The sequence below is a fragment of the Phascolarctos cinereus genome, unplaced genomic scaffold (genome assembly GCF_003287225.1).
Source record: "Phascolarctos cinereus isolate Bilbo 61053 unplaced genomic scaffold, phaCin_HiC Scaffold_5;HRSCAF=322, whole genome shotgun sequence".
Lineage (NCBI taxonomy): Eukaryota > Metazoa > Chordata > Mammalia > Diprotodontia > Phascolarctidae > Phascolarctos > Phascolarctos cinereus.
Genome location: NW_027555958.1, coordinates 376,469,499 through 376,481,552, shown reverse-complemented (window position 1 = coordinate 376,481,552; position 12,054 = coordinate 376,469,499). Strand labels below are relative to the sequence as shown.

Sequence of the window (12,054 nt, the reverse complement as noted above, 5' to 3'; positions counted from 1 at the left end):
CCTGGGGGTGTTACCTTGATCCCTGCGTTGAACATGGTGAGAGCCACAGTGGTTCGGATCATTGCATTAATGACAGGACTTTTCTCAAGTATTCTGAAATAGGAGGGATCGAGGTCAGACATCAGGAAGAACTGCCCAACAGAGAAGAGGTATAAGAGGTGTTGAGAGCGACGAGCAAGAGGAATGTGGGGAATAAGTCCTCTCTGAACCAGGGAAATCTTAAAGACTGAAGGGCTGCAATCCATATGGGCTACAGGCAATGCCCTTTTGGAAGGAGGGAGTTGGTCAATTTAGGGCTGTTTGGACAGGAGATGCTTAAATAAGAGTGGGAGGCGGGGGAAAGGGGACAAGAACTCTACCTGCTCACAATAGGTCCAAATATCCACAGGTTGGTCAAGACGATATTCATTGGGAAGCCAAACTAAGAGGTGAAAGAGCCTGGTTAGCAGAATTTCCAGAGCCTGGTGCAAAGGGGTTGGCATGTGAGGGTCAGTGTGTCTGAGGTCAGGATCTCCCAGTAATCTAGGTCTACTCCAACAATGCATATTGGGGCCCCTGTGATCAAGACCTGGCTGGGCGTTGCTGGCTCTGTCAACACTGGGAAACAATAAGCATAAAGCTGTGATTACCCATCTGAGTTTGTCTGTCTGGTTAATGGACACGGTCAAACTGATCTCCCAAGGGGCACACAGTAAGCTTGCATTGCTGGGTGTGGAGAAGGAATAGCTCCCACCTGAGGCTCTGGATCAACCCAACATTATGGTATTGGTGTGGGAACTGGGGGGAGTGGACAGCGGGTCACCTTAGCCATAGCTTAGGCCTAGACAAGAATGAAGGGAGGACAGAGGATCCTGCAGCCCCAGATGATACAACCATCTTTTCCTCAGAAAAGAGCTCCTCCCCCTCCCCTGTTTTCTGTGGCCTTCCCAGACCCATACCTGTCCTGCAAGCTGCTCTAGCATGTTCTTCTCAGTCCCGTATCCAAACATATTAGGCATTGGGGTTTGCTCCAGCCTGAAAAAGACATGTTTCTCTCAGACATGCTGAGTGGCAGTGTGGGGGCATGGAGAGGGTGTTGGACTGGAAGTCAGGAACACTTCCCCACTCTTGCCTCAGATGTTATCTATGTGATCACGAGCAAGTCACTTAACTGCTCTCAGCCTCAGTTTCTCCTCTGTAAAATGGAGTTAATAATAGTACCTGCCTCACAGGAGTGATTCAGGGATCAAATGAATGTCCTCAAGTACTTGGAGAAAGCACAAGAATAAAAACAGAAAAAAAGTCTTGCATAGCAAACAGCTTCCACTACCAAAGTTCCCTTGGTTCTGATGTTAAACTTGTCTCTTCATTTACTTTTGTTCTTTCTCTCCTATCCCTTTAATCTGGTTTCTGATCATCTGCTTTGTATAACCGGATCCACCTAACCCTAACCCAATCAGGCTTGCCCCTGATTGAACCCATGCACAACCCCAAATAGACTGATCATTCCATTTTCAGTTACTAGTTCTTCTTTATCACCTGGCATGACCTATGGTACAGTCTTCCCAGGCCTGAAATGGGGAGAGCCTGGGTTTCCCGAGTAAGCCCTTGCTGAGGGTACAAGGCAGGGAAAGACCACTCACCGGCTGACGGCTGCTGCGAGGATGCCAATGCTCGTCTCCTTCGGTGGGGCCGAGGAGTGGCCTGGAGCAGAATCTACCTGTAGCTTGAGGTTCATGCCACCTTTCTCTGACACTGCAATCCTGGAAGGATAGCATCAAATTCAGTAAACACTTAGTAAATGCCAACTATGTGTAGGGCACTGAGCTAGGCCCTGGGGAACTATAAAGTTTAGCTCGGATACAAACCCTGACATTGAGGAGTTTGCAGTCTAGTAGGGGGATATGACATATGCATAAATAACTACAATTACAAAATAGCACATAAATGAGAGGTTCAAGCAAAGTCTGGGTGGAGGGTATGGAAGATCGTTGCTAACCAGAGAGGAAGATCAGGGCAGGCTTCCTCAAGGAAGTGACAAGTCAAACCACCATCATCCTCTTGGCCACCATCCCTCTTCAGACCCTAATGAAGACAGCCTAGGACCCTGAACACAAAAGCCTCAGGAAAAGAAATGCTCCTGGCCCAGTGGCCTCAGCCATCATGCTTGGAATCAGATTCTGTGGAGATGCAGCCTGGTAACTGTTCCTGCAGGTGCTACGACCACAGCTACTGAAGACACAGAAAAGAAAGCTCTTCCCACCAAAGTCCTTGGCACTGTCAAATGGTTCAACATTAGAAAGTGATAGGATGTTATCAGTGGAAATCTGCTTTACCACTGCACCCTAAGGACCATGGGACTTTTCCACCTGACCTGCAGCTGCAACTTTTCACATATTAACTCCTCCATCAGAATGTGGGCTCTTTGAGAACAAGGGACTGCCTTACCTTTCCATTTGTCCCCTCAAGGCTTATCACAGTGCTTTGCACATAGTAGGTGCTTAATAAATACTTTATTCATTCATGGAGTTGGGCTTTAAAGAATGGACAGGAACAGTGTAAATGGAAAGAATGAAAAAGATCAAAACTAAACTGAAGCTGTGTATAATGACCAAATTTGGTCCGGGTGAAAGAGCTGAGAAAATGCATGCCTCTCCCTTCTTTGCTGATGGGGACAATGGGTGTTGAATAGAGCACGTGGTATCTAATCTGTCTGATGTGCCAGTCGTTTGCTTGCTCCTTTTTTCACTCCTTTTTGTTTTACGTACATACATGTATGTATACATATATACATACATATATTGGGTTATTTTTATTTTTATGGCCTGATGGATTGCAAAAACAAAAGTATCAATAGAAATTAAATAAACCAAATTAAGACTCCTCCCAATAAAGAGTGGATGGAAAATCAACAGGCAATGGAGGCAGTAGAGTGGGCAGTTGTCAGGAACATTCTATACGCAGGAAGCAGAATCAACAAAATTCTGCAAGTGGGAATGCCCAGGGTGGGCACAGGGGACAGATAGTGGTCTAGTCTGGCTAACACATCATGTACATAAGGAGGAGTGGCATGAGAAGATTGAAAAGATAGGGTGGTACCTGACTGTAGAGGGCTTTGAATGCCAGGCTAAGGAAATTGAAATTTACTCAGTAAACAACAGAGGATTATCGAAAGGTTTTGGACAGAGAAATGACCTGACTGGAATCTGCCTGGGATCCTTCTAAGGTTCTGATTGGGTGTCAGTCATGTGTTGCTCAGAACTCAGGTTGAACAATGAGATGGAATGGAAAGCTATTGGACTCAAGGAAGGAAAGGCAGAAAGGGGCCAGAAGAAGATATGCCAGGATGGCCTCAAGTCCCTAGGCTCCAGGGGCAGAAGGAAATAGATAGGACCCCTTCCAGACATGGTTCTGAGAAGACCAGTCCAGTGGGAGGAGCGAGAAGTTGGGGTGATTTTACTCACACTGCAAACGGTTTCTTGAAGCCAGCCAAAAAGCCATCCATGATATAGCTTCCCTCATCTATGATGAAGGACAGCCGGACACCACGTGACTCCAGTAGGGCTGCAATCTTCTGTGCTCCATATTTCCCAGATACCTGCACACATCACAGACCCAGACCCATGTCCCTTCCAAATCTGATCTCTAGAGGGGTATGTGTGTGTGTGTGTGTGTGTGTGTGTGTGTAAGAAGAGGGAGGGCACATATAGCCTAGTATGGCAAATCCAAATCCTTCAGCACCCTCTTTATTTTGCAGAGGATAGGAGCTAGGTTTTGGAAGATTTTGCCTCATACCCATCTGCTGGGAGGTCTGCTGTTGGGAAAGAACCGTGATATTCTCACAGCTGAAGGACAAATAGAAATGGCTTAAGATCTAAGGCCCTAGGGAACTCATCACTCTGGGGAGCCATCCTGAGTCCTTGGGGGCTCTGTTAATGGATTACCTCCTCATCATGTCCTAGGGAAATGTAGAAAGACCTTTGAGGGACATAGTTTCTTCTCAACAGCAGTTCCATGGCCTGCAGGATTGCCTGAAGGGCATAAGCACAGAGGAAGGACAGGGAGGCTGTGAGGAAGAGCTACCGGGAAAAGTGAACCAGGAGAGTAATGCCATTTGGTCAGATTTCCCCAGGATTAGGATTTGGAGATCAGAAAACCTCTTGACAGGATGGGCAAATTTACATCGCATCAGGGCATTTGGGGCAGTTTCCAAGAGAATAAGGCTGCTAGAAGAAGAGAGAACCCAGTGGATTTCCCCTGTTCTCTGGGAAAGTAAGAGATTCTCAACACTGGGCAAATGCCTGAATGCCTCCTCCCCTCCACAACCATTCTGGGTATTGTGAGGCAAACCATAGCAGAGTTTTTGTTGTCCAGTGTGCCCCGGCCATAGATGAAGCCATCGCGCTCTAGCCCAGAGAAGGGTGGCACCTCCCAGCCATCGTCAGGAGCAGGGACAACGTCAATGTGAGCAAGCAGCATGTAGGGCTCCAACTTGGGATTTGATCCATGGATGGTGAACAGGTGGCTGTATTTTTCCACAATCTCATGCTGGATGAAGCTAGTGGAGAACATGGAAGGGAAGACTAGGGGGAAAGAAGAGAGAGTGAGAGAACAACAGAGAGTGAGAAAGAGTGAGAGAGAGTGAACAAGCAAGAGAGAGAGAATAACTTCTTTCTTCTTGGCCATCATACTCCATACAGTACCCTCCTTTTAAACTATAGCTCAGGGCAATCACCTCTAGGAAGGCTTCCTGGGCTAATCAAGTCCATTGTCTTTTTTTTTAAAATTCAATTTTATTTTATTTTCAGTTCCAAATTCTCTCTTCCCCTTCCTTCCACCTCCCCCACCTAGTAAGAAGGCAAGAAAAATAAAACCTATTAAAATATGTATAGATATGCAAAAAAATCCACATTATCCATATTTCCAAAAAAAGCCAGAAATAGAAGAGAATATGCTTCAGTCTGCACTTTGAGTCCATTAGTTCCCTATCTGGAGGTAGATAGCATGTTTCCTTATGACTCCTTTGGAACTATGGTTGGGCATTGTGTTGATGAGAGTTACTAAGTCTTTCAAGGTTGACTATCTTTGCAATATTGTTACTGTATAAATTGTCCTCCTGTTCTAATCACTTCACTTTGCATCAGTTTATACAAGTCTTTCCGTGTTTCTCTGAAACCATTCCTTTCTTCATTTCTTATAGCACAATAGTATTCCATCACAATCAAAACCATAACTTGTTCAGCCATTCCCTAATTGATTGGAATCCTCTCGGTTTCCAATTCTTTGCTATTACAAAAAGAGTCGCTATAAATATTTTTATACCTATAGGCCCTCTTCCACTTTCTTTGATCCCTTTGAGGTATGGTCTTGCTGAGTCAAAGGGCATGCAATTTAATGGCTTTTTGGGCATGGCTCCAAATTGCTTTCTAGAATGGTTGGACTAATTTACAGCTCTACCAACAGCTGAGGATCTATTTTCCCATATCCCCTCCAGCATTTGTCATTCTCCTTTTTTGTCATCTTAGCCAATCTGATGGATGTGAGGTAATGTGCACATTTCTCTAATAATTAGTGATTTAGAGCATTTTTTCATATGGCTATTGATAGCTTTACTTTCTTCCTCTGAAAATTACCTATTTATGTTTTTTGACCATTTATCAGTTGAGGAATGGCTCATATTCTTTTGAATTTGACTCATTTTCCTATATGTTTTAGAAATTAAACCTTTATCAGAAAAACTTGCTGCAAAGATTCTGTACCCCCCCACCCATTTCCTGCTTTTCTTCTAATTTTAGCTGCATTGGTTTTGTTTGTACAAACCCTTTTTATTTTATGTAATCAAAATTAACTATTTTACCGTCTGTGAATCTCTCTATCCCTTGTTTGATCATGAACTCTTCCTTTATCCATAGATCTGATACGCGATTTCTTCTATGCTCCATGAATTTTTTATGATTATCATTTTTTATGTCTAAATCATGTATCCATTTTGAGCTTATCTTGGTATTTAGTGTGAGATTTTGATCTGTGCCTAGTTTCTGCCAGACCACAAAAAAAATTTCCCAACAATTTTGGTCAAATTAGTTCTTGTCCCATTAGTTGGGATCTTTGTTTTTTTCTAACACTAGATCATTGTGCTCATTTACTTCTGTATATTGTGCAATTAGTCTTTTCCACTGATCAATCTCTCTTTCTTATACAATATCAAATTGTTTTTGTGATTATAGCTTTGTAGTACAGTTTGAGATCTGGTACAGTCAGTCCCCCTTTCTTCATCTTCTTTTTTTACAAAATTGATTCTCATGATGTTTTTGACCTTTTGTTTCTCCAGATGAATTTTGTTACAATTCTTTTTCTAGTTCTGTAAAGCAATTCTTTGATCATTTAATTGGCATGGTCCTGAATAAGTAAATTCATTCAGGTAGTATTGATACTTGTATGTGGCAGGTTATTGTTCAGTCATGTCAGATTTTTTGTGACCCCATGGACCATATTGTCCATGGGGTTTTCTTGGCAAAGATACTAGAGTGGTTTGCCATTTTTTTTTTCTCCAGTGGATTAAAGCAAAAAGAGGGTATGTGACTTACTTGGGGTCACCCAGCTAGTAAATGTCTAAGGCTGGATTCCAGGACCAGAGCTCTATCCACTGAGCTACTTAACTGTCTCCTGTGTAACAAGTAGATCCCCCTAAGTATTTTATATTGTCTATAATTATTTTAAATGGAATTTCTTCTTCTATTTCTTACTGTTGAGTTTTGTTGGTAACATAGAGAAATGCTGATGTTTTGTGGTGATTTATATCCTGAAACTTTGCTAAAGTTGTTAATGATTTTGATTAGTTTAGGGCTCTCTAAGTAAACCATCATATCATCTATAAAGAGTGATAGTTTCATTTCTTCAATGCCTATGCTTATTCTTTCAATATCTTTTTCTTCTCTTACTGCGATGGCTAACATTTCTAGTACAATATTGAATAGTTATGGTTTTAACAAACATCTTTGCTCTACTCCCCATCTTATTAGAAAAGCTTCTAGCTTATCCCCATTACAGATAATGCTTACTGTTGGTTCTACATCAGGGGTAGGGAACCTGCAGCCTTGAGGCCACACGCGGCCCGTAGGTCCTCAAGTGCCACTCTTTGAATCCAAACTTCACAGAACAAAGAGGTGGGAACCTGGGGCTTCAGGTTCGACACCCCTGTTAATCTAGATACTACTAATCTAGATAGATACTACTTATCATTTTAAAGGAAACCATTTATTCCTGTGCTAACTTTTTTTTTTTTCACGAGAATGGTGTTGTATTTTCTCAAGTTTTTTCGGCATTAACTGAAATAATCATGTGATTTTTTTTGGTCTCTAACACAGTCAATTATGCTTAAAATTTTCCTAATATTGAACCAGCCTGCATTCCTGATATTAAATTCAACGTGACTGCTATATTTATGATTTTTGTGATTTATTGCTGTAATCTCCTTGCTAGTATTTAATTTAATTTTTTTTTGCATCAGTGTTCATTAGGGTAATTGATGTATTGTTTTCTTTTTCTGTTTTGACCTTCGCTAGTTAAGGAAGGTACCAAGACCATATCTGTGTCATAAAAGGAATTTGGTAGGATTCCTTTTTTTTTAAACCTATCTTTTTAAACAGATTGTACAGCATTAGAATTAATTATTCTTTAAGTTTGGCAGAATTCACTTGTATTCTACTTCCTGTTCTGTCTGGGTAGTTTATAATTTTGTAAAATTCATCTATTTCATTAAGATTGCCAGTTTTAGGGGCAGCTAGATGGTGCAGTGGATAGAGCACCAGCCCTGGAGTCAGAAGGACCTGAGTTCAAATCCGGCCTCAGACACATAACATTCACTAGCTGTGTGACTCTGGGCAAGTCACTTAACCCCAACTGCCACAAAAACAAAAAAAAAAGATTGTCAGTTTTATTGGCATATAGTTGGGCAAAATAGCTCCTAATAATTGTTTTTATTTCATCTTTATTGACTGTAGATTTACTTTTTTCATTTTTGATAATTAGTAATTTGGTTTTCCTTTTCCTTTTAAAAAATCAAATCATCAAAAATCAAATTCTTAGCCAAATTATCCATTTTATTATTTTTTTCCTAAAAACAAAACACCAAGATGTTTTATTCATTCAATGTTTTTTTCTCTTTCAATTTTGTTAATCTATCTTTTGATTGTCAGGATTTCTATTTTAGTGGTTTTGTTTTGGTTTTTGGTTAGGCAGTGGGGTTTAAGTGACTTGCCCAGGGTCACATAGCTAGTGAGTGTCAAGTGTGTGAGGCCACATTTGAACTGAGGTCCTCCTGACTCCAGGGCCAGTGCTCTATTCACTGTGCCACCTGGCTGCCCTCTATTTTAGTATTTAATTGGGGATTTTTAATTTGTCATTTGCATGCTCAAGTTTCTCTCTCTTTCATACATTTTATACATTTTCCACTAAGTATTGCTTTGGGTACATCTCACAAATTTTGGTATGTTGTTACCTTTGTAATGAAATTATTGATTGTTTCTATGATTTGTTCTTTGATTCACCTGTTCTTTAGAATGAAGTTATTTACTTTCTAATTAATTTTTAATCTGCTGCAATGGTTCTTTACTGAATGTGATTTTTATTGCATTATGCTCAGAAAAGGTACATTTAATATTTCAACTTTTCTGCATTTGTTTGTAGATTGTTATGCTTATGGTCAATTTTTTTGAAGGTGACATGCATAGTTGAGAAATAGGTATACTCCTTTCTATTCCCATTCAGTATTTTCCAGAGGTCTATCATATCTAACTTTTCTAAAATTCTCTTCATCTCCTTAACTTCTTTCTTGTTTATTTTATGGTTAGATTTATCTAAATCTGATAGTGATAAATTGAGCCCCCCCATTATAATTTTACTATTTCCTCCTGTAAGTTATTTAACTTTCCCTTTAAGAATTTAGATATTATGCTATTTGGTGAATATGTGTTCAGTATTAATATTAATTCATTACTATGGTACCTTTTAATAAAATGTAGTTTGCCTGTTTGTCTCTTTTATGTGGTCTATTTTTGCTTTGCTTTGTTTCACATTGCCTGAAGCCTAATAGATTCTGCTCTAGCTCCTTATTTTAACTCTATATGTATCTTTCTATTTCAAGTGTATTTCTTGTAAACAATATTATATTGGATTCTGGTTTCTAATCCATTCTGATATCATTTTCCATTTTTTGGATGAGTTTGTTAACTATGTATTTCCTTCCATCCTATTTTATTAAACATCTCTCTCTCTCTCTCTCTCTCTCTCTCTCTCTCTCTCTCTCTCAACTCTTCTCTCTTATTCTGACCCCTTTTTAAGAGTCTGTTTTGCACTTGATCACTGCCTCTCCTAATCTACCTTCCCTCTTGTTCTATCCCTCTCTCCCTTTTTTTGGACCCCTTCCCTGTTGGGTAAGCTGAATTATTGTACTGAATTCTATGTACATGTATTCTCCCTTTTTGAACCAGTTCAGATGAGAGTGAGGTTCAAATGTTGCTCAATTACCCCTCCCCACATTGCTGCCTCCATTGAATAAATTCCTCCTTTTATGCCCTATTTATGTGAGATAATTTTCCCCAATTTTTTCTGTCTCTCTTTCCTCCTCTCCCCAACTTTCTATTCTTCTTTTGAGATCATCTAAACATACCATATTCACATGCAGGATCCAATACATTCTGAGGGGTTACATGTATCATCTCTAAGTCCATTTTCCAACCTGCTAGCATACTCTGTGACTTTACATCTTCTCCCTTTTAGCTGTGTAACAATATTTCTGATAAAGAATGCCTGTCAGAGCTGTCCTATTAAATCTCCACATTTGATGGGATCAACTTATTATTATTATTATCATTTTAACATAAAGCTGTAGGATTTTATATTTGGAAAGGACCTTGAAGACTGTAGTCTAACACCCTCGATTTACAGATGAGGAAACTGAGGTTCAGTGAGGAGTGGTCAGAGATTCAAACTTAGGCCCTCTGATTCTAGATTCCACGTTCTTTCTACCACACCACACTACTTGATGTATCATAGGCCACTGACCGGTAGACTGCTGTAGGCACAATGACCAGAACATAGTAGGACCTTAATAAATAATTACTGGCTGACTTGTAAGTGACAAATAAGTAAGAGTACCAACTACTGTATCCAAAAACTTTCGAAGCGGGTTTGACCCTAATATATACAAATCCAAGGAGTTCAGAGTGTTGTCTCAGGATCTCTTCTTGAGTTCTAAGGCAGTTCTCTAGAATATAGACATCTCAAAGGATGCTTTTTGTAAACTAAGTCATATAGAAACTCCAGTGGCTCCATGATTTCAATGTTATAAGTACTCCCTCCAAGAGTGCCTATTACACTCCATCTATCCCCACTCATTTTGCGCAACTCTTGTTCATCATCGTCCACAAATGAGACATGGGATCCACTCAGTGCTGTGGTTCCCTTGAATTACTGGCCTGCTGGTCTTTTTCTTTATTCTCTTCTTTTTTATTCCCTACTTATTTTATTTTTCAGTTCTTATTTTCTCTCTCTTCCCTCAAATAAAAAAAAGAAAGAAAAAGAAAAACAAAACCCTTCCAATAAATATGCATAGTGAAACAAAATGAATTCCTGCATTTGGCCCTCCAGTCTCCCTTGATCTTCCAAAGAGGAAGAAAACAGTACTTTTCTTTCTTTCCCTCATTCTCCCCCCAACCTTTGCACCTAGACTAGAAGCAGGAAACTCTTTGCCATTAGGGGATTTGGGGAGGACTAGTCCCCTCAATTGGTCTTGCAAATCTAGAAAAGAAGGTGTCCACCCTTAGCGTGAGGTATTAGCTCACAGGAAATGGTGACACAATTAACTCACTATTCTAGAAACTTGCACAGACAGAAGAAATGCCTTTGGGTTATGCCTTTAGGTTGTTCTAGTTGGCTTCCTGACAAGCAGAACTGGGGCAAAGAATGGAGAAAAACTCCAAACATGTGATAATCCTTCAAAGATCAAAATGACCAATTTCTGATCTTTCTCACCTCCCCCCATAATGAATAGGGAAAATTCTCATCAACCCAGCCTCTCTCTATCTCCAAGGTAAGAATTTAGCCAAAGACAATGAACTCTTCTGGCCTAATTAAGAATCAACAGTCATGATCCATCCTGGACCAGGGACCTTGGGCAATCAGCTCTGAAAAGGGACAGAGTCTCAAGAGCAGTGACCCTGTCCCTGTCATTTCCACATCTGGAGCTGTTCATGCTGTTACCTTTCCGAAGGTGTTCCCCAAACTCAGTCAGGGCTGTGGTGTTGATGTTCTCAGAGCTGAAAGCCACTGTGGGTATCCGAATTGCTTCTGTTGGGAGTTGGAAGAATGAAAACCACAGGTTAAAATTCACTAATAGGATTTCAAGTGGAAAGGTTTCTTTTTGGTGATTTTTTGTCCAGTTCCTTCATCTCAAAGATGAGGAAAATGGGGCCTGGAGATTGGAAGTGATTTGTTTAAGAGCTCTCTAGTGTCAGAGCCAGGATTCCAAGCCAGCATCTTCTGACTTTAAATTGAACACACCTTCCATTAGACCATGAAGTTTCTTCTGTATAAACACCTAGTAGAGGATCTGTGAACATACTTTCAGGTTCATGATCAGTCATTCCATTCTTGTGCCCAACTTCCTGAGAGATACAAAGAACTCTGTATCAGATGTTAAGAGTGGAGTACAGTGTGATCTAGTGCAAAGGTGGCTAGATTTGGAGTCTGAGGACCTGGGTTCAAATCCTGGCTCTGACATTTACAAGCTGTGAAACTCTGGGCAAATCACTTCAAGTCAGTGGGCCTGTGAGAAATGAAAGAGTTAAGTTTCCACATAAGTAGATAAGAAATCAGCACAGACAGGCTAACTTTTCCGTGTGTGTGTGTGTGTGTGTGTGTGTGTGTGCGTGTGTGTGTGTGTGTGACAACACAATTCCAGGCACATGATGTATGTTCAGGGTGGAGCATATAAGGAAGAGTGTAACCCAGAAGGGTTAGAACCAATCCTGATACAGAAGGGAGGAGTCAGGCAATTACTAACTATAAAGCTTG

General features: G+C 40.5%; 1 protein-coding gene across 2 annotated transcripts in view; it reads right to left on the bottom strand.

Moving 5' to 3' along the window:
* The window catches only part of PM20D1 (peptidase M20 domain containing 1), a 54,648-nt gene that overhangs the window by 26,914 nt on the left and 15,680 nt on the right, over nt 1-12,054 (bottom strand). Inside the window, exons 2-9 of one of the 2 annotated variants that reach the window (XM_021003186.2) lie at nt 11,242-11,328; nt 4,330-4,562; nt 3,924-4,010; nt 3,444-3,577; nt 1,623-1,742; nt 939-1,014; nt 360-421; nt 15-93 (exon numbers count right to left, since the gene is read on the bottom strand). In XM_021003186.2, coding sequence (XP_020858845.1) covers nt 15-93; nt 360-421; nt 939-1,014; nt 1,623-1,742; nt 3,444-3,577; nt 3,924-4,010; nt 4,330-4,562; nt 11,242-11,328 — 878 coding nt within the window. The remainder of the gene's footprint in view (nt 1-14; nt 94-359; nt 422-938; nt 1,015-1,622; nt 1,743-3,443; nt 3,578-3,923; nt 4,011-4,329; nt 4,563-11,241; nt 11,329-12,054) is intronic. The other variant, XM_078156367.1, reaches the window with a different exon arrangement.